General features: G+C 39.2%; 2 protein-coding genes across 2 annotated transcripts; both read right to left on the reverse strand.

Moving 5' to 3' along the window:
- Window positions 1-3,387: 3,387 nt before the first annotated feature.
- LOC104246234 (DDT domain-containing protein PTM) lies at window positions 3,388-16,325 on the reverse strand. The gene is made up of 9 exons (XM_009802005.2): window positions 14,662-16,325; window positions 13,950-14,561; window positions 11,258-12,305; window positions 9,860-10,148; window positions 9,645-9,769; window positions 8,869-9,329; window positions 6,666-6,694; window positions 4,971-5,594; window positions 3,388-4,319 (listed from the first exon to the last, which is right to left on the reverse strand). Exons 1-9 carry the CDS (start codon window positions 16,062-16,064, stop codon window positions 3,682-3,684), a joined length of 5,229 nt encoding a protein of 1,742 aa, XP_009800307.1. The 5' UTR covers window positions 16,065-16,325; the 3' UTR covers window positions 3,388-3,681.
- Window positions 16,326-17,939: 1,614 nt separating this feature from the next.
- LOC138881863 (uncharacterized) lies at window positions 17,940-22,066 on the reverse strand. Its single transcript, XM_070162151.1, has 2 exons — window positions 21,653-22,066; window positions 17,940-18,050 (listed from the first exon to the last, which is right to left on the reverse strand). Exons 1-2 carry the CDS (start codon window positions 22,064-22,066, stop codon window positions 17,940-17,942), a joined length of 525 nt encoding a protein of 174 aa, XP_070018252.1.
- Window positions 22,067-23,149: the final 1,083 nt, after the last annotated feature.

Here is a 23,149-nt window from a genome sequence, read left to right on the forward strand (position 1 = left end):
TATGCTGAAACGAGAATATAACATGTGCAGAGATCACGGACAGTCTCACAAGTGAAGAAACAAGTGGCTGAACGACGACTCTGATTTCCTAAAATGGAAGCAGAAGTTTGCCAGTCTTCTATCTCTCACTGGAGAATGTATGGGGGGTTAAAGTTGGATTCAAGTGATTCTATTCAAATCATGAACTCAAGGAGGACCACCTGTTTCAATTTGTTTTTTCAAGGAACATCCTCACTACGCTAAATGTTACCAGATAGAATGAGAAAGAGGATTTACCAGAGACAAGTCCATTGGTAGAGTGTCCGAGTAGATTCATCCTTCCTCCTACAAAGGCATCCCCCAGTAGGTCTTGTTGACAAGCTACATTTCTCGGTGATTGTAGTTCTTCTAAAGCTAAAAATTCAGGGATAAGAATTACCAGAGGGCCTGAGGTGATTTGATGCCCCCTTGTTCTCGGTTTGTGCAAATAACTGATATAGAGTATCTTCGTCCGGTGCCAATGCAACTCAGTTTTCAGCCAAAATACAACAGACAGTATCATTTAAAGGCAAATGTCCCAGCCAACAACTTGACCAGTATTCAGCTCTTAAGAACAGGATATTCTCAAGGAAGCCATTCCAACCCCCAACCCCTTCTACTAATACACTTGCAATTGCTCATTCCAACCAAAATCTGACAGTTGGCAAACAATTTCGATCTTTTACCTCATATTATGTGGTGCTTGACCTCATCCTCCAGATCTTGCCATTGGACGAACAAGGTATGCTACTGAGGATGCTATCAATAAATGTAATCTGCCCACCCTTCAACAGGTAATGTCTTTTCCATCAAGTGCCCTCGTCAGACTTTGGCATGATCACAAAGCTGGATCCTAGTGGAGTGGTTGACCTGGATAAGTATTAGCAAATTAATCAATAGCACGTCGCAAGATACTAGCCAGTGTAGCAACTCTTTGACCCCCCCCCCCCAGATAGCAGAGATTTTACTTTTGCCAAATATACACGCTAGAAGCAGCTTTAAAGCACAACAGTTATTCTTTTGCTTCAAATATTATGATGGTGTCATCCCCAAATTAAGAAGAGTGAGTTGCATTGCATGTGTAAAACATTTGAACCAGCCAATGCCGAGCAACTATTAAAGTTATCTATGACCCTCCACTGAGCAGGATTAATAGAAGAGGTGATAGAGAATTGCCTTCACAAACTGTCTCAAACTTGTAAAGAACTCTATGGAGTGCCATCAACAAGATAAAAATTTGAAGTGCCTACAGAAACAACATGCAGTCCATAACTTCTGAAGTCCATGCTTGGCATAACATCAATCAGAGAAGCTCCAGTAGCATGATACACCATCTCTGGTCGCAATTCATTAGCTAGGATGATATTATGAATCACTTCCCCTAAGCTGATAGCAAAGATTAAGGGAATGATCTTGTAGACTCACAGCACACTGAGCTAATAGGGCATAAAGTCCATAATATCCATAGTCACTCTTACTAGGAAAAAAAATATCATTTACGCTGCTTTGAAGCTTGTCATTCTTCAAAGTCAACAAGCTGACCTAAAGAAATGCCAAACATTACAGACCAGAGCCCCGTCTTCTCATTTCTCAAGTACATCATCCTCTCATCAAGCCAACTGTGGCATCCTGATCAATCTGTCGAATAGAGAACTATCAATTGCAGGTAGACAACTGTTTGTTTAGTATAAGTTAATGTATAGCTGCATAATTCACGTTCTGATATCCGCATCTTCATTCAGAATCCGCTAATGGGTACAATATTTTATGGAAAGATGTGTTTCACTCCAGTTAGGTTTAGCCAAAGAACTCTTGCCTTCTGCCGGCGAGAGACAAGAATAAAACCAAGGCGAGAGACGGAAAGAGAAAGGGAAAAGAAAGAGAGAATTATAAAGCTGATAGCACGTGGAAGGGTAAAGGATCACATCCGAGACAGTCACAGGCTTCCAGTTAGCACAATTAGAGATGGACAACCCTTCATTATGTTTGATATTGATAAATTACAACAGACAGGCTTTCTCAAACATGATTTCTTTTCTACAAGGCACAAACGGAACCACAAATAAAGCTTCTAATCCAAGTGAAGTAGGAAAGAGATGAGGACGTACCACTCGTTAGCAAAATTTAATGACAATACCAAGCATAAAAGCCCATACCACGAGGCACAGCAAGACTTTTCATCAAACTGCAAAGCTAGAGAACCCAAGAAACGTAAAACAATCAGGTAAATATTCAGAACAGAATGCTGCATTGATATCCAAAGCCACAAGTAAACAAGACAAACTGAAAGCAGCACTAGATCAGAGTGCAGTTGAAATGTCCAACCATAAGACATCCATTTGAAGTTCATTGTTTCGATGTATATCTATGATCTAGTTTGCTTTGCACACAGCAGAACTTATTGTTGAACTAACCCAGAAGAAAAATAATATGAGATATTAGTGAATAGGATTCCGCATAAGGCAGCCATAACTCACACCTAAAGCAAAAGCAATCGTACAAACACTAAAGAGATGGTTGGAGTTCTAAATGCTGGGTTGGGGAAATGAAAGTACTTAGTTGGTACATCCTATTATGAGAGACAAACTAGTCTATCAACATGTACACCAGACATCAAAAGCTCTCAACGACTAACTTTAAAAACACAAAGATGACAAACAAGCAGTTTCAGAAAATAAAGCGCCCTTTAACTCCTTGCAGATGTTTATATCCGCCTAAAAGAATCAGCATTTCCTGTTTGCAATAGCGTCCGTTTTGACAATTCGTTCGCCAGATGAAGTACACTCTACCTGAGCAATGCAAGAAGTTTGAGACTTTTGAAGTGGAGGTTGAAAACCAATCAAAATACCATACAGATAAGGTCAATGAAAATCACTGAAGATTTATCAATTCAAATGATTAAGTTATGATTGGTAACATGAACCCCATGGTGCAAATTTCCTTTCCTACTGATTCTCATTAAGTGATTATGAAAGACTGAAGACCCTGTAGTTGAATCCATCTCTGAAGGAGAGTTCGCCATATAAGGACTTACCTGTAAAACAGAAAAGTACAGTGATAAAACTGCATGACTAATAATTTCATCACTTAAACCAGGGGGTTGGGTACACCTCAAAAATAATCCAGGTCTTGAATCAACATCTAGTGCCTGGATAGCATGTCATTCCCAGAAGTCGAAAGCGGAACCAGAGAAATCTGAGAAGCTTCTTAACATGATCTAAAGAAAAAAAGTGTCTGGACAAAAGTCTAACCATCACCAAGCACTTAATCTGGTATCGGCACCATCCATTTGCCACCTCTAAAAATAATGCATTAACCAATTTGTCTCCACTAAAATCAAAGAATGCATTGAAAGGGAAAGAAACACACTTCAAATCATCTCTTTGTTTACTCCAATGATGACTGAAGTATCAAAATACTGCTTTATAAATGAACATCCCAATAACATAAGAAGATTCACAAATGAGCTAATGTCCGTAACACTACGGCCAGTAACTGTATGAGTCGAAGTATATTCTACACCTCTAACCTAATTTTTTCCCTTCAAGACCTACAAATTACTCTGAAACTAAAATTTTCTCCGAGGACAATTCAGGTCCGTTAATAACAGCTCTATCTACCACAGATTCGGGAATGACTGTTGCTTTACCATTCCTCTGTTGGTCATGTTAATGAAGGTAATCCTGTTTCGGTAAGATCCTCTGCAGACTTGGAAGATGTACATCCTGTCACAAGGGTAGTATTCTCTTCAAGTCTTTCCCCAGATCCAACTGACACATCCTTCACCTCTATCGCGGGATCATTCAGCAAAGAGCTGTCATCAGATGACAACAATTCATTCGATGGTCTCTGATCCTCCTCCTCCTTGATACACTTAACATTATCATTCAATAAGCCCGGCTCATCTGGAAGTACAATATCCATCTTGCTACAGCTATCAATAGTTTCTCCCTGCTCTGAACTAATAATAGGCAAACTTCCATTCTCCGCACAGCATGAATCAGGAAGAGCCCCTCGCGGATGCTTTTCATCACTATCACCAGTAAAACAAGATCCTGATTCATCATTCAAGTGAGATTTCTGTTCTAGTGGTCCCTTACTTGAGCAGGACTCGATGTTACATGTTTTATTTGCATCTTCACGCTTATTACTCTCCAAAGGAACCTGCTTACCCTTGCTACCCATTGTATGCAAATGAGCACAAAAAGGAGGGGACCTTTGCCGACATTTGTGGCACTTGAATCCAATTAGCTTAGTAATTCTTTCAGCTGTAAGACCAAAAGCATCTCCATGAAACCAGTCTGCAGGATGGAGTAATCAGACAGGAAAATAAGGTAAGGCACGAGATATAAGGAGAGAAAAGAAGAAAAATCTGGAAAATATATAAACATTTCAACACCCAATAATCAGATTCATAAAGTGCAATTTAGATATAGGAGTTTCCTTTATTGAAAGACCCATTAAAATATCATTTTTCAAGCAACCTTTGAAGCACAAACTAAACAGTGTAACTCGAGAAATAGAAAGGGAGCTCAAACAAAAATGAATTGAACAGCAACAAATATTGATAGCTTGTCTTCTGCAACACTACCTCTTAAATCTCCTGTCACGATCATATTCCAGTTCAAATTTTTATAAAATAAGATCCACATACTCACTTTTATATAAACTGAAAGTATTCACACTTATCACTTATCACCTATAGTTTAACAATTACAAACTGAAACAGCAGACTTAGAGGAGACCAAACCCAAGAGCGACAATGTTATACTAGACAATGTCACCTCATTTGTTAAACATGATGGACAACTGAAAATAAATAAACGCATTTCCGCAGGAAAACAATTAGATATACAAGATTTAAAACCAACTCAAGATATATGGTAGACAGCCACCAACAAGATAACCAAAGGGATCGTCGACATAGACACAACACTGTATAAGACCCTTACCTCCACAAACTTCACATGCAATATAATTTGAAGCAGGTGTATATTCTAGTTCACCACAAAGACTGCACTTCGGCTGATCTGCTGTAGCAGCCAACTCTCCAGAAAGAACAAGACGCTTTTTACTCCTGAAGAGTGTCACTCGTTCATCATTTGGCTTTTGTGAGAGCAATAGACCATTTAGCCAGTATATCCGGCATAATTGCATTCTCTTCTTCTGCCAAGCAACTTCTGCTGGTTTCTTTTTCTCCGATATGTCAACTTTTGCTTTTTTCTTAGGTCTACCCCTTCCAGCTTTTGTTTGTTTCCCTCTTTTGTGTACTATTTTTTTGTTTTGCACAGCTACAAATTTAGCTGTCCTAGCAGAACGCCTGAGGGGTATAGCAACAGGCTCTTTTTTACTACTCTGTGATTTTGCTGGCTGTTTATTTTTGGTGCCTCTGGATTTAACTTTTGAGCACAGTGGCCTCAAGGCTTTCGATACTTTCTTACTCTTTTGCAACTCTATCCTCCCTCTCTTGACATTCTTTTTCCCATTATTATTCACAGCCGCACACTTGTGGCATGTATACTTAAACCCAGCAGCGGCAAATCCAGTTGACTTTACATGTCGTTTATGGAAGAAATCTGAAGAAAATGACAAAATATCAGATTAATTGCATAAAATGCGGAGAAAAGTTAAGGGAGATGTGGAAGAGAAGATGAAAGTACACTGAACTGATGACCAAATAACTTTGAAGTATTTGAATCAACATATGTAGAAGTAAACAAATAAAATCCACATGGAACTGAATGAAAAAAGAACAATGGAACTGATACAGTAAACTCGAGGGAGAAAAAAGTCTCAGCACCAAACAGAAAAGGTACTGAAGCCTCGACACTTAATAAAGGGAGGACCTTTTGCCTAAATCAAACAAACAATAGACCTTTGTGTTCCTCCAACTTATTAGTATTGAATTATGTGACCATCTCATCAAGCAATTTAATAGCTTTAACTATTAGAGGAGGAATACTTGTCTTAAGCATGGCCATCGCATGTGGGCTGATAATTCAACTATCACGGAAATTCTATGATCATTGGTGATGGTGAGACTAGAGACCAAGGACTTACTAGAAACGAAGGACTTTCACATGCCCCAATACCATTGAATTATGTTATTTTCTCATCTGATAGTGTAAGTTATTTGAGATGGAGAACTATTTTTTTATTTGTATTTGTCGTCAGTACTATGCAATGACATCTAGATGTTATTGGCAAAACCAAAAACAGAGACTAAAATAACAACATCCCAATTAGTAATAAATCAAAATCTGAAGTGCCAAAGAAATAGCAGACAATTCGAAACTGCTATTTGGAAGTATGATGCAAATCTGACAACGTGAACAGCAGAATCCCTGCAGAGGGTGCAACTGGTGCTTAATAAGACGACCACCTAACCCAATCTTGGGCCATGGAAAAAATCAACCAACTAAAGGCATATCCTTGCTTTTTGATTGAGCAGAACATGCAGATACCAATATGGTTCCAAAGATCAATTGTATCATTTATGTCATGTTAATATCCCAAAATATTTCACATGTCATTGAATGTCCTCAGTTACCTGATGTACTTAAGAATAATTATAAAATGACGACTAGACAGTTCACTAGTGAGTAGAGCTGTAAGAAAGTTTTATTAGGAGAAACTGAAGTACTCACCTTTGCAGTACTGACAGCTCACAGCTTCCCTGCAAGTAACAAAAGAAAATTAATCTTAAGAAAAAAAGTTCAGAGTAAAACATCTAGAGAAAATGGAAGACCAAATTCTTCATTCTATTAACTGTACACAGATATAATACCTAATTTTATCTAGTTAGGACTCGTACCAGAACATAGAGAGCCAGTTAGAAACTGGACAACGACAACTAACATGCCCATGCACAGGAAACAAGCGAAAAGGAAATATTCTCAAAAATCAGATCCACACAATACTGGAAATCTGAAACTATTCCCGCAATGTTATTCAGGGGCAAGTTTGTGTAGACCTCAACAAAATGAACATAATTCAAGGGTGACAATATTTTCACACTTGCTTGCTTCCACAAAGTAAAAATGATACCCCAAAAAATAGGACAGAGAAGCGACCAACAGGTTGGCAGCATCTCCAAGGAGGTAGACATTTTTTCCTCGCAAGGTGAAACTATATCAACTGCTAAAGCATAGTTGCAATCATGTTCCTGGACATAACAAGGAAATACTAGCTGCTTTGTCTGACAGTTATAATCAAATGTTGCCAAATATAAAACTCCATATTTAAAGACCAAAAATTATAACAGTCCAAGTATCACATATTACGATCCCTCCTTTTCTAATTTCTTCCTTGTTTTTTCCTTTTCCTATGGGGTTTGCAGCTGCTTAAAACACAGCCATCTCTTTACCTTAACATATACACAAGATTCGCCACTTATCACTTTTGGATAATAAGCTGATAATCAAACCATAAATCTACTCCAACTAAAACTGAGATCTAAATAATAGTGCCTGCCGCAGAACACTGCCTTAGTGAGGCGAAAGCCCAACCTTACCTAACTTCAGGATCTACGTGCTTCTAACAGCATTGATTTATACACATGTATGACATCAAGATTTTGAGGTCAAAAGTACTCTTTGACATCAAGATTTGTTTTAGCTGGACAGCACTCTATGAAGCATGTTTGACTCAAGACAATCTCCAGAGAAGGAACAACAGATGCTATATGTGCCATCGGAACATAGAAACCAACAGTCATCTCCTATTGCATTGTCCAGTTGCTACAGATATCTGGAACATGTTCTTTTCAGTTTTTGGACTTAGTTGGGTAATGCCTGAGAGGATTAAAGATGCCTTCATGCATTGGAGTTCTTGGAAAGTTGGTAGGTCCATAAGAAAGATCTGGAAAAGGACCCCTACCTGTATTTTTTGGTGTATCTGGACAGAAAGGAACAGAAGATGTTTTGATGGAATATCAACTCCTAATCACACTCTCAAGGCTAATTGTCTTTTATTTTTATATAGCTGGAGTAATCTCTTTCCTGTAAACTCCACAGATAAGTTTTTGGACTTTGTTAGCTCCTTATCTTTAGTACTATAGGCCACATTGTAATTGAGCTAACAAACTCACTTTGGCATTTGTACTAATTGCATCTACTTGATGCCATTAATTATATCCCTTACCTCATCAAAAAAAAAGATTTTGAGGTCAAAAGTCATCTGCAAGCTGCTTTTTTTTTTTGAGGGGGGGGGGTGTTGTGTGGAGGGGATAATGGTATAAAGCTGTTCAAATTTTGTCATTTAACAGTAGACTACTATTATTTTAGTTTGGAAAGATGATTATATGAGTTGAGCTTAAAGAAAGAAGTGAGGATTTATATCGGCGACCACAACTTTGTTTGGGACTGAGGTGTAGCTGTTGTTGTTGTTTAACAGTAGACAAGATACCTGATATCAGAACCCAAGGTGACCAAAGCTAAACAATCAATATTGTCTTGAATTTGCAAAAGTTGCTACAGTTATTTGTTTCTTAATGGAAATACTAAGTAAACGGTGAAAGAAGGAGGAGGAAAGCAGGAAAAGTAAACACAACAGAAATGAGCTGAAACTAAGACTGAAATGCTAAATGACTTTTATGAAGAAAGCAACTGAATGAAAAAGATAGAGCTCGCAAGGTTATTCAGAAGTTGCTGCACGACACGTGTTTCCCATAACTAAATCCTCTCTTTTTCAGCAGAAAAACCTTATCCATGTTTACTATAAATAGCAAAAACAGTATTTTCATAACTCCCCAGATTATGAAAGAAGTGTCAATTCATCCATGTAAGCTAGAAATTTGTGCATGCTATTATCTGACTGAAGCTTTTTCACAAATATCAAGAAGCATCATACCTAATTAGGACATCTTTGTTACAATGCCCACACTGATAACACTCTGATCTCTCTGCTTTGAGGAAAAGGTATTCGAAGCCCTTTTTCTTCAGAGGTTTTTTCATTATTCTCTTGGTCTCACGATGCTTCCCAACAGTTATCTTGCTAGATTTGCGAGCAATTCTTTTCTCCTCAAATCCTTTCACAAGATGCAAGGGCATGTGACATTCTTCTAGCCAATATCTCTTTCTTTCATTTGAAGCCTCTTCTAGCATTGTTCCGCATCGAACAACAATGTCAGGTAAGAATCTTCTTTTACCAAAATCAAGAAGATATTTAACTACAGATCCTTCAGAGCTTTTCCTGCGTACAATAACCTTCTTGAATGATCTGACAGATTTTTGAAATTCCTTATCCATCATTGCAAGGATATTGGTGTTTCCGATATCATTCCATCGAATATGAGCATCAAGATCTCTAACCTGAAAAGTGAAAAAGAGAAAACAATGAACCAAAAGCTCAATAAACTACACTCAAGCATGCATCTTTGTCAACAATAACAAAGACAACTAAGATGTCCTTTCAACACAAGCCATAGCCCATAAGGAAAAGTGCTACTGTAATTAACGCAAGTAGTAACTATCTATGTCCAATGGAGTCAATTTGGGTACTTCATATAGGACCATATCTCTATCATCTGGACCGCTGAAGTGCCACATTAAGGTAGCAGATCCAGGAAAATCATTTCTTTCCGGTTAATCATTAGTAGCCGAAACTGAATTGCATGGAAAGCGTACCTGGAGAGCAAGTTGCTCCACAGATCTCGAAGTCTCAACAGCAGCCCTCCAGGCTATGCACTTACTTCTCTTGGCAAAGTCTGAATTATCCGGATATAACATGCCTTGTATCTTCTTACATCCACCTGCACATGATAATTCTAGGTAAATTAAGCTCAACTGTTCCGTTGACCAGAAACCCAAGTTGTATTAGAAAACAAAACAAATGTTTAGACCTTGTCGGGCAGCTTTGCACGCCAATGATTGAGGCAAAACCTTCCAGTTGAATAGACGACGGGATAGCCTTCCCCCCCTCCACCAAAACAAGCCCAACCCACTTCCAGCATTTGAAGATGGATTCAACTCAGGCTCCAAATACCGAGCCTTCTTTTTGCCAATTCCATGTTTAGAAGACACACGTGGTGAATTGGTAACGATATGATGCCCAGAACCCATTTTGGCTAAAGAATCCACATGCTTAAGCCAATCAGGGGTAAGTGCTAGAGGCCGCAAGTTCGACTCTAACTGGCACCAAAAGTATCAGTCAGAAATCTATACAGATATGAAATGCAATAATAACTACTACAACTACTATTATTTCTCAATTCTAAGCTAGTTAGGATCGGCTATATGAATTCTCACCATCCATTTCACCCTATTTAGACTCATTTTACTCCGACATTCAATACCTTGCAGTTCTCTGACACTACGAATTCTTTGAAATTTATACTGTCATACACATCTCTAAACAGGCTAAAAGACTCTTAGCAGACACTGAACCTAAAGTAAGCGTACTGTTATGACAAGCCTTCATTCCAACAAGAGGACTTTTGAAACCGCGCTAAAAGATCCATCTTTACGAGGTTCATGTTCACTATGTTCTTAGACTAACGTACTTTGTATTAGGAAAGAATCCCAAGTACTAGACCATATTTAACAAAGTCATGTCATATATAACTTTTTTGAGGGTGATATCGGCACTTGGTTTTCCCCATGATCGACAGCAATGTGCATAAAGTTTAGTCAACCATACTAGGAAGTTGTATTGTGATATACACACTGGACCTCAAAAGAAAAAAGCATTTCGCAGTCCAAACCAGTTTCTCTGTCATACCATGTGAAACTTTAAGATCACATAGTACACATAACTGGAAATAGCTAGTGCAGCTGACCTTTCCGCCCTCCAAAAAAAAATTTAGGGACCGAGAAGGGATATAGCTTCCTACTAAGCTATCAAAGTCACAATAACTGCCTAAAAGAATATTTTCTCCGACATGAAGCATTAAGAACAGCCGGGAAGATCAAGCTCCATGTGGATATGAACAAATGAACTACGAGCACATCATTTTCATCGAAGTAGAAGACATTTTGCAAATGAAAACGACAAAAAGAGCGGGATGATAATATTAAGAATGATGTAGAAAACATTAAGAGCTCTTTTTTTATTTCACTTGTATTTTTAGTGCGAGGGAAAACACCATGCCGTATGGTAGTAGGTAAAATAGGTGGAAGACAATGGATGCGGAGTCACATGCACCTCCTGTACATACTATTTGACACCAACTCTTTGCTAATGAATTTTTTGACTTATCAATTAAATAAAATATACAAAAGATAGGGATGATCATCCTTACCGTAAGCAAAAAAGCTCCGAGTCCAGCAACTTCATGTGCTTTAAGAACACTTTTGCGCCAATTTTGAGAGTGGTGCGGATTCAACCAAGGACCCAACAGAAGCCCATGAAGCCGATCCTCAATGCTCACTATGTAGCAAAGGACATCAACAAGATGGCTTTTCCTGTTCTTCCTAGAACAGACACCCAATGCATCACTAGAAAAACTTTCTGGCGCAGGACCTGCGTTATTCTGGATGAGCAAGCAGTCATTTTCACACTCTGGAACTCTGCAAGGGAAGCACCACCCACATTTTTCTTTCCAAGCATCAATCTTCAGATTCTGAACATTGGGCCAGCAAAACTCAGTAGATTTGCTAGATATGGCCTTCAGCTGCGTTGAAATAATTTCCTCCACTGTTTTTATAGCACCTTCACCAGACTTACCAGGTGGTTTCTTTGTTAACTCTTCAACAACTGATGATGCCATTCGGGCAAAGCTATAATAGTTCACATAACTTTCCGCATACTGCTCCTCTGATATGATTTCTTTACTGCTCGTTGTTAATGTCCCCAAGTCCAAAGATTCATTGCCCTTTCTTTCTTTAAGTGTTCTTCTAGCCTCCATATTTTTTTCTGTAAGATCAGACTCTTCAAATGTTCCAGCCTCCTTGTAATTTTGATTGTCAGCAACAACCTGAGATACTTCAGCTGATCCTTCAGATCCTGGCGGTAGATTTCCCGTCTTCATTGATGGGTCTACAGTCTCTGACTTGTCATATCCTACATCATCCGAACATGACAAGAGCTTTTCCGCATCCTTTCCTTCATTTACCTTCTCTTCATTTTTTGACAGGATCAACACTGGAGAATTTGAGGGCAGAGTTTTCAGCTGGGTATCCAGATCACATTTTGCAACTGCAGCCATACAGTTTATATCCCAAAGCTTCATAATCACACTTAAGACAGTTCCGTAAATATTTTTTGATGACTTCATCATCCCTACAACCACAGCCAAATCATTTCGGTGATAATACTTAAGTGAGAACTCGTCTTCGCATGGATCAGACCTGCAAGGACAGTAGCACAAAACTCAACTTGTGAGAATAATTAAGTATTATTTTAAACCAAGAGAACTGGTAAAGAAATGATAAAGTGTCAAGAACAGAAAAAAAACAAGAAAAACACGAGTCTGGTGCCCCAGATTAGAAACGAGTCAATGACAACTACCACATTTTGGCACAGTTAATAAAAGAAGATGCAGTGTCAGACCATAATGTAAAACTTAAAACTAGAATTATAGGAGATCAAAAGTTAGACAATCGCGGAGGATATGACAAAACCATTAGCTTCCACCCTTGAGACTATGATCGACAACTAGAAATTAGCTAACACACTCAGTAAAGCTTTATTTATTCTTTATTTAACACGACTTTTTCCTTACAAGTAGACAATTCTATTTTTTAAAATAAAGCAAATAATTTTATTAATGTGGGAAAATCCTGTATTGAGGCTAACCTAGTTGCTCACTTCATGGCCCTTTTAATGGAAGCAACCCGGCAGCCGAAGAGACCAACAAAGCAACATGATCAATAATACTACTAACCTAGAGACCTTTTAGAATGTGAAACTACTAACCTAGAGACCTCGAAGCGAGCAGTTACCTTCTGCAACCTAGCCACCCCCTCCGTGAGACTGTGACTCCATTTATGGAAGCAACTTGGCAATCGAAGAGACCAATAAAGCACGCCTTCAGGAAGAGCTTTCAACTTTCACCAATGTCTCTTAATCATATATAGATACTAACATAACCAGCTTATAACTTCACTCTCTATCAAACACTATGTCTGGTCATGAAGCTACCTCCCCGTAATTCCTCACAAATACACGGCACGCATGTCTATCAGTCTGTTTAATCCACTTTTCTCTTTATGATACACTAAGCTTGTATTAGTTGGTGCAATCGGATAATATAGGATGTTAGAGATGGGTTCGTCATTATTAACAAAGAGTGAGAGACCCACAGTGAATTGAGATTTGATTGAGTCAAGGTTAGAGAGAAGTGGAAGTTTCTCTCACTAGAAACTTGTTTTTCTTATGTAAATGACATCTGCCATCTTCATTCACTCCTCTATACTTCAATAAAGACATTAGAATTAGAAAAAGGTGATAGTACAAATCAACCTTGTTTCCGGAAAACATTCTACTACTAAATGGAAGGGAAAGTTTTATTGGTCAGTTGTATTCATGTTTTGTCACTTAGCTTCTTTAAGACAAATGGTGATTGTATTAAATATGAATAATAAAAATCTCAAGAATGAAAGGGAGATGAAGCTAGTAACAAACTTGTCATAACATCAGACGTATTCAAGAATCACAACTTCAATGTAAATGTACTATGACTGAGTCCTAAATAATGTAGGATTTGGCCATATGAATCCCTTGTAATTATTTGACTCCATTGAGATACAAACATTACAATACTACTTTGCTTGTGAAATTTTCCTTTTAACGGATCACCACATCAAATGGAAAATGTTTGCCAACAGCAACCTAGACCATATACTGATTCAGACTATCTAATTCCAAACAGTGCAAACGTTTGTGCCGAAAGATAAATGTTAAAACATAAACAGACTGATTAAGCTTCAAAGAGCAACCTGACTGTCAGAGAAGGTACAATCACTTACTAACTTTAGGGTGATGGAACTTACACCAATAGGTAATCACAGCAGCTATAGTATAGCCGGCCGTATGGATCAGTTGCCAACAACTCTGCCCCTCGAATTGATTTTGCCAAATTCAAACACGGCTTCTTTTTGCCAATCAGACATTCAGGGCAATACCAATCACCTTCTGGCAAGTGACTACTAGCAACACCAACACACTTGGAATGAAATGCAGCAGGGCAGCCATCACAGCATATTAAGCTACCATCCATTTTGCAGAGGCAGCATTCATCGCTGTTCCAGTCTGTTGATTCATCGACTGCTTCCTCGCTCAAGCATGAACCAGTAGCAACATCCATGGCACCCTTCCTCTTCTTGGAACTGTCAAACTTCAAATCCCGATCCAAATCCGTGTTCTCTGCTGCCACAGTTCTTCTGTTAAGCTCTGATCGTATGGCCTCTACTTCAATCACATCATCACAAAGGCACCTAAGCATTTCAATCTTCAAAGAAGCTGGTTGCTTGTAGTAATCGCTCTCGAATAGTTTAAAGTGACAAAGATCAAAACTTGGCTTCAGTTCAGATTCATGTAACAGTAGATATTCAACCATAAAGACAGGCCATGTGATCAGGTCCAGCAAATCCCAGTTAAGAGACCTACTTCCACAATTGTAAATGTATAGATAAAATTGAGTATCAAAGGAATTATAGCAAAAAAAAAACTTACACACAACTTTTTGAGAGTTCAAAACTTTACCTAAGACAATTAGATGCAGATTCAGAAGTTTCATCCGAAAGAGCCTCCAAATGCTTCCTCAATATTTGCAAAAGAGAGAAATGAATGGAGTCAAATAATAAAGTAGGAGCATCTGCTTTTACGCACGCCACGAAGTCTTCCAACTCAAAGGGGCTCAAGAACAATAAAGTACTAAACGATCTCAAAAATGAATACACAGAGAAGACATCAAGCACAGGAATACCATCTAAATCTAAACTACTCGAAGTAGGAGGCAAATCCATCTTTTGCGGAAGATTGTCATGTTTATCAGACTCTTCATGACCTGATACTATAATTTTCTCCTCTGAAACCACACTAACTGCAGGAGACAACAGTGGATCACTCGCTACATCAGACACTACTGCACAATAAACGTGATCTTCAGCAGAAACGGAATCTATTCTCGCTCTACGAGCACTTCTTCTCAACACCGTCTCCGTACCACCTTTTCTGCCACCATCGAGGAGCTTCCTCTTCTTTCTACCCCTTTTGCCCTTCATCAAGCTCCCCGAAGCACCATTTGGCACTTCCAACCCACTAGTACCCTTATCAGGCGTCGTCCACTTCACCTCAACTTCCTGCAGAGTGCCATTTGTTAACTCACTCACAGTAAAACAAGTATCCAAACTCAGTGGGACCTTCTCTTCATCTCGACTACACTCTTTCTCCCGAGTTCCTCCTTCTCCAAAACAACAAGTCGTCATTTCCTTTGACGTCTCATCACCAACAACAACATCTACATTTTTACTTTCTTCATCTAGCCCTAAATTCAAGTCAAAACAGTGCCCGCCACCCTTTATCCTTATATCCTCCGAAACACGACCCCCCACGTCCCCATTTGCATCCACGTTCAAATCAATCACATTGCTTCTATTCTTCAATGTTCCCTCCAAAGTTTCCAACTTTACCTCATTAACACCACCCATATTCTCCTCAACATTCAAATCCACCCCTTTATTCAAATCCAATTGACTCCTATTCAAATCAACTACCCCATCATCGTCGTCGTCATTCAAATTAACCATCACATCATAATTCAAATCCAAATTCAACCCATTATTCAGCATACCATCTTTTCTCACATTCAAGTTCATTTCACTACAATTCTCACTATAATTCATTTCCGTGTCAGCATTGTTACCTGAATTTTTTGCCATACGACGTCGTTTTTTGGGCTTTCGACCAACAGTCTGCTGCTGACGTGGCAGTGATCCGTTCAACAAGCAGAGGACTTGGGACAAGTCAAGAGACTCGGAATCGCCCACATCATAGAGGATCTCGAAGAACCCAGTTGTAGAATTGTAGGATTTGACTGTACCAGTGAATGTTCCAACGCCTTTGACTTCTTTGTTGACTCTTCTCCCTATATACTCTTCCCCCATTTACTTTGCCCCAAATTCTAGGGTTTTACGATCTCCACTACAACCCCAGAATTATGATTATGATGAGAGAGAAAGAGAGAGAGAAGAGGGGTTTGGGTTTCTCTCTCTAGGAATGTGGGTTAGGTACAAAGGAGTTTATGTTATGTATGTATCGTAGAGAGAGAAAATGAAAGCTGGGTCTCTCTGCGTGTGTGTGTGTTTCTCTCTCTAGAAAATGCAAGGAGAGAGAGAGAGGGAGAGAGAGGAGTTTGAAGTTAGAAACTAAAGCGACATGCGTTCCCTTTATGGCAGCCTTCTCTTTCTCGCTGCAATAGCGGTCACGTGCACGTGAGTGGTTGGGTCGTGGGTGGGAATTGGGATAAAAAAGAATTTTATGTACTAAGATAATTTAATTTACATAAAATAAAAAGTAGGCATCATACATATGTTTTTTATCTTTTATTTTTTTGTGTGGCGTTTTCATTAATTTATTCAAAGAAATGTGATGATAAATAGAGTAGTAAATGTGCATATTAAATAAAAAGTGGCATTGTGAGTATTTTTCTAGTTATTAATGAAGAAATAGTCAATTTTTCGAGGAACTATTCGTAGACAATAAATTTGCGTCGAGAAAATAAAATCAAGATCGAAAAATATCGTAACAATCGTAGTAATTTATTTCAAATATTTGAGTGTACAATCTCTATGAATCATTTGATTCTTCTTTTCAATAGTAAATAAATTCAAGGGCCTTTGAGCTTGATCTTGAATATCTATTTGTTGCCACGAACGATAATCATGTTCTTGAGCTTGAGCTTGATTGCTTGGATTTGAACTTGATTTGGTCTTCGTTCTTGAGCTTGAACTTAATTTGTTCTTCGTTCTTGAGCTTGAACTTGATTTGTTCTTCGTTCTTGAACTTGAACTTGATTTCTTGAAATTGAACTTGAAGCTTGAAATTTGTGGAGGAATTTGCAGCGTTTGATCCACGAGCTCTTTCTTGCTTCTTGTTATAACTTCTGGTGTCTTTTCTGAGTTATGAAGACCCCTATTTATAGTTGTGGAAGGGAAGAGTTGTGATAAGAACAAACTCTTTTCGACCAATCAAATTGAAGTATGACATGGCTGCATTTGATTGGTCAGAACATGTCACTTGCACACGTGGCACGATTTCATTGGCCTTTTAGCGCGACTGGACATGCCTTGTCATTTTGACACGTGGCATGGTCCTATTGGCTCTTCCGCTTGACTTGGTGCGCCACGTCATTTGACACGTGGCACCAAACTAGGCCTCTAGGAAGATGACATCTTGGGCTTAATGAAGTGGGCTCATCACTTTAGCCCAATTAAATGGGCTAGCCCAATGGATTAAGACTTATTTATTTAATTCATATATATTAGACTTATATAATTAATTCAATTATATTAGCGCAATAATATTTATTTGGACTAGCATATTTAAAATATAGTCCAAATTATTTATAAATTTAAATTCAATAAATTTTACATGCCTACAAATGCCCCCTACTTAAAGATTTACTTGAGGGATAAATTTAATAAACCTCAAGGGCAGGCTTGAAGTAACGATGAATGATCCTCGGATCAACTTACCTCAAAACAGGTATTTTTTGTGGTTCATTTGTATTGCATAGATTATGCCAGTTGCTTAAAATAATTTGACTATGAGACTTATAAGTCAGTACATTCCTCAGAAAGGAATAAAGCTAAGCCATGTTGATTAGGCATACATTGGTATTTGAATCTAATATTACTACGAAATGACACTTTTTCATAATTTAGAAAAGTTCATCCACGTGATAACAGTTTGTATCCTTTCCAAAGTGCTTTCCTTGTTTCATGGAATTTGGTGTCGACATTACTTGGTTAAAGGGACAACTATGCATTATTGATTCCTTGTTGCAAGCAAATTACTGTCGCCGCCAAACAAATCCAAATTCCCTTCAGAGATGGATTATATAGATCCGAATCCTTTTCGAATACCTTCTCCTAGTTCGTGTTAGTATCAAACAATTGCAGTTGCTTTAGTACTTGTTCCCACATCGAGAATAGGCTAAAGCAAGCCATCTACGAAAATCTATATAAAGCCATATACTCGTGTTTATTGAGCATCAGTTTGTAGTCTTTGCAAGTCACTTGAGTCTAGTTTTGTAGACTTAGAAGCATTAACGCGAAGGTAATTTCTTCTTCTTTTCTTGTGCTTTTCTTATTTTGTTGTCTCTTTTTTGTTGTAGGTCAAGCGATGAGGATTTGTTCTTGTTCAACAAGATGATCCATGCATGAAGAAGACAATCTTGGGGTGCGAGGGGATGAGTACTTATCCTTGCCCGAATATCGGAGAGATTACTTTCATGGCCCGACTACCGGAGAGATTACTCTCAAAATGGTCCGATTCTTAGAGAGATTACTCTCAATGTGGCCTAATTCTTTGAGAGATTACTCTCAAAATGGCCCGATTCTTGGCGAGATTAATCTCAATGTGGCCCAATTCTTGGAGAGATTACTCTCAAAATAGCCCGATTCTTGAAGAGATTACTCTCAAAATGGCCCAATTCTTGGAGAGATTACTCTCAATATGACCCAATTCTTGGAGAGATTACTCTCAAAATGGCCCGATTCTTGGAGAGATTACTCTCAAACTGGCCCGATTCTTGGAGAGATTACTCTCAAAATGGCCCGATTCTTGGAGAGATTACTCTCAATGTGGCCCAATTCTTGGAGAGATTACTCTCAAAATGACCCGATTCTTAGAGAGATTACTCTCAATGTGGCCCAATTCTTGGAGAGATTACTCTCAAAATGGCCCGATTCTTGGAGAGATTACTCTCAATGTGGCCCAATTCTTGGAGAGATTACTCTCAAAATGGCCCGATTCTTGGAGAGATTACTCTCAAAATGGCCCGATTCTTGGAGAGATTACTCTCAAAATGGCCCGATTCGTGGAGAGATTACTCTCAATGTGGCCCAATTCTTGGAGAGATTACTCTCAAAATGACCCGATTCTTAGAGATATTACTCGCAATGTGGCCCAATTCTTGGAGATATTATTCTCAAAATGGCCTGATTCTTGGAGAGATTACTCTCAAACTAGCTCGATTCTTGGAGAGATTACTCTCAAAATGGCTCCATTTTTGGAGAGATTACTCTCAATGTGGCCCAATTCTTGGAGAGATTACTCTCAATGTGGCCCGATTCTTGGAGAGATTACTCTCAAAATGGCCCGATTCTTGGAGAGATTACTCTCAAAATGGCCCGATTCTTGGAGAAATACTCTCAATGTGGCCCAATTCTTGGAGAGATTACTCTCAAAATGGCCCGACTACCGGAGAGGCCAACTTAAGGTGCAAAGGGACTCATATGTCCACCTTAAGATTGGAAAGTTATAGTTCCTTTTAAGGACAAATCCACGAAGAGGCCAACTTAAGGTGCAAAGGGACTTATATGTCCACCTTAAGATTGGAAAGTTATAGTTCCTTTTAAGGACAAACCCATGAAGAGGCCAACTTAAGGTGCAAAGGGACGTATATGTCCACCTTAAGATTGGAAAGTTATAGTTCCTTTAAGGACAAACCCATGAAGAGGCCAACTTAAGGTACAAAGGGACTTATATGCTTACCTTAAGATTGGAAAGTTATAAAGCTTCAACTTGAAGACGACATCGACTTGAACACTTGGAAAACTTTGAAGATTTGGCGGACTTTGCAGACTTCAACTCGAAGATTCAGATGGCTTAAACAATTCAACTTTAAGATCGGCGAATTTGAAGACTGAAACTTGAAGACCGACGAACTTGAATACTTCAACTTGGGGGGTTAAATATTTCAACTTTAAGACCGGCGAATTTGAAGACTTCAACTTGAAGACCGACGGACTTGAAGACTTCAACTTTGAGACTTAGAGGGCCTAAATATTTCAACTTGAAGATCGGCGAATTTGAAGACTTCAACTTGAAGACCGACGGAGTTGAAGATTTCAACTTGGGGACTTCAACTTGAGTACCGACGGACATGAAGATATCAATTTACCATGGAGGGTTGCCCCTTTTAAATCAAATGAGATTAAAGTTCCACAAGAGGATGACATTTCAGCTTGATTTTGCATTCCTTCATACTTCACTCGGACAACAATTGGGGCAATATGTATCTTTTGAACTTATGCGACTGAACTTAGAATGAAACTCTAAGCTGCCTACGTACCCCGGTGAAGAGGATCAAGTCATACCGTAGTTCAGACTAGGTAGATTTTTTTTTTTACATCCTAACTTTTGCCTAGGCCGCCTCTTTCGAGATCTTCAACCTAGCGGAATTTTTTTTTGGGGGTTCCTAACTTTTGCCTAGGCCTCCTCTTTCGAGATTTTCAACCTAGTGGACTTTTTTTTTGTTTTTTTGGGTCGTACACAGTTTATACTCTTGCGGGCCAAGAATGTAGTAACATGTAGTTTAGGCTCATGTGTCGAGGAGTATCATGACTTGCAGTTTAGGCTCGTACGTCGAGGAGTGTCATGACTTGCAATTTAGGCTCGTACGTCGAGGAGCATGGCGACTTCAAGGATAATACTTCTTCAAAAACTTGCCATTGATAGGGCCGATCCCCATACCATCTGCATCAACCAGCTTGTAAGCCCCACTTGAATAAGCTTCTTGTACGACATATGGCCCATTCCATTTTGAAGTGAACTTCCCTACAGGTTTATGGGAAGTAATTATGGGTCTTCGTACGGCAAGGACTTGATCTCCTACTTGAAAGGATCTCGGACGAACTCTTTTATTGAAGGCGCGAGACAATCGAGCTTGATAATATTCAAGACTTTGTTGAGCTTCCAATCTCTTTTCATCAAGAGCTTCCAACTCTGCTAATCGAAGTCGAGCATTTTCTTCATCAGTGATCCCTTCTTGAATAGCCAGTCGTAACGAAGGTATTTGACGCTCAAGTGGCAAGACAACTTCGACTCCATAAACGAGTGAATAAGGAGTCACATGTGTTGGCGTGCGATGAGTCGTTCTATATGCCCATAGAGCTTCTTCCATACGGTCATTCCAATCTCATTTGGATTTGGAGATAATTTTCTTTAACAAGTTGCATAGAGTCTTGTTGAATGCCTCAGCTAGACCATTGGCGGCAGCATTGTACATCGAAGAGTTACGTTGCTTGAAGCCAAAGAGATCACAAATCATGTTCATCAACCTATTATCGAATGGCTTTCCATTATCCGTTACTATGTAACGAGGAATGCCAAAGCGATAAATAATGTTTACTCGGATGAAACTTGCAGCATTTTCCTTTTTTACTTCCTTAAGAGCAACAACTTCAGCCCATTTTAAGAAGTAGTCAGTTGCAGCCAAGATGTATAGGTGCCCACCAGAGGACTTTGGCAGTGGTCCAACAACATCCAATCCCCAAGCGTCAAATGGCCAGGATGCAATAGTCGGGTGCAATATTTCAGGAGGTTGATGAATAAAATTCGCATGGAATTGACAAGCCTTGCATCTTCGAGCGTAGTCCAAGCAATCTTTTACCATCGTTGGCCAATAATATCCCATCCTTTTTATATGGAAGTGGAGCTTTGGTCCGGACTGGTGTGACCCACATACCCCAGAATGTGCCTCTTGCAAAACTTGGAGAGCTTCTTTTTCTCCTAGGCATCGCAATAGTACTCCCTCGAACGACCTTCTGTATAGAATATCCTTATAGTAAAGGAAGCGAGGTGCACGACGACGGATTTCAGTCCTTCTCCTCGGATTTTCTGGAAGTATCCCATAGCATAAGTAGTCGATAATAGGTTGTCGCCATTCTTCTTTCTCAACTTCAGAAACAGCAGCAAGCTGCTTGAGTTCGTTTTCTTCACCTTCGACCTCATTTGGCGGCGGTACTACCCATTTTTGGTAGACGGTAACTTGCGTTTGGTCAGGCAGGGCTAATGATGAAGCTAAAGCAGCTAAAGCATCAGCCTTCTTATTTTCTTTCCTTGGTACATACTGAATAGTCACATCGCTGAGCCACCCCATCAACTTTTTCGCGTAATCATGATATGGGCGTAGTTCAGGCTTTTTGACCTCGTAACTACCCAAAAGCTTATTGACCACTAACTGGGAGTCACCAAAGACTTGCAATTGCTTCATATCAACGGCTATTTCAAGCCCAAGTATTAATGCTTGATATTCAGCAACATTGTTGGAACAGAGTTGTGTCAAGGTGAAGGAGTAGGGCAAGACTTCACCTTGAGGAGTGACAAATACTACGCCAACCTCGGCTCCCCCACGATGCGCAGCACCATCAAAGTACATCTTCTATGGGGGTTGAACTTCAATAACCATTGCGTCCTCATCAGGTAGTTCATCAGTTAGCCCCCAGTCATCAGGTATCGGATGATCTGCCAAGAAGTCTGCCAATGCTTGTCCTTTTACAGCCTTTTAAGGGATGTACAAAATCTCGAATTGTTGAAATTGGAGGTACCATCTCGCTAGTCGATCACTAAGAACAGGTTTTGACATCATGAACTTGATGGGATTTGCTTTAAAAACGAGACGGACAACATGAGCTTGAAAGTAGTGCTTCAACTTTTGAATTGAGAAGACTAGCGTCAAACACAACTTTTCAATTGGCGAATAGTTCAACTCGTTAGGTGTCATCATCCTGCTCAAGTAGTAAAGAGAGTTTTCTTTCCCTTCACTATTTTCTTGGGCCAATAATGCTCCAACAGACCTTTCCTGCGCCGCAATGTATAGTATCAATGGCTTTCCTGTATAAGAGCTGCTAAAACTGGAGGCTTCATCAAGTAGGTTTTGATACTTTCGAAGGCATTGCTACAAGCTTGATCCCACTTGAAAGGAACACCTTTCTTCATGAGGTGACTAAATGGTTGGCACCTCCCAGCCAGGTTTGATATGAATCTTCTAAGGTATGCTAGCTTTCCTTGCAGACTCTTAAATTCATGGATATCTCGAGGCTCATGCATTTTCAAAATGGCATCCACTTTGGCTTGATCAATTTCGATCCCTCGATGTCGGACAATGAAACCAAGGAACTTTCCAGAAGTAACTCCAAAGGCACATTTCAACGGATTCATCCTAAGTTGGTACCTCCGGAGC

The sequence above is a fragment of the Nicotiana sylvestris genome, chromosome 11 (genome assembly GCF_000393655.2).
Source record: "Nicotiana sylvestris chromosome 11, ASM39365v2, whole genome shotgun sequence".
Taxonomy (NCBI): Eukaryota; Viridiplantae; Streptophyta; class Magnoliopsida; order Solanales; family Solanaceae; genus Nicotiana; species Nicotiana sylvestris.

Excerpts from the sequence above, each read along its gene's own strand:
- LOC104246234 (XM_009802005.2), bottom strand. The coding sequence starts at position 16,064 with ATGGGGGAAGAGTATATAGGGAGAAGAGTCAACAAAGAAGTCAAAGGC. Across the intron at positions 6,695-8,868 it reads AACAAAGATGTCCTAATTAG|GGAAGCTGTGAGCTGTCAGT; the intron begins GTATGATGCTTC and ends TGTTACTTGCAG. Across the intron at positions 4,320-4,970 it reads TGCATGTGAAGTTTGTGGAG|ACTGGTTTCATGGAGATGCT; the intron begins GTAAGGGTCTTA and ends TCCATCCTGCAG.
- LOC138881863 (XM_070162151.1), bottom strand. The coding sequence starts at position 22,066 with ATGGGGTGGCTCAGCGATGTGACTATTCAGTATGTACCAAGGAAAGAA. Across the intron at positions 18,051-21,652 it reads TGCAAGAGGCACATTCTGGG|GAGAAGGTATTCGAAAAGGA; the intron begins GTATGTGGGTCA and ends AACACGAACTAG.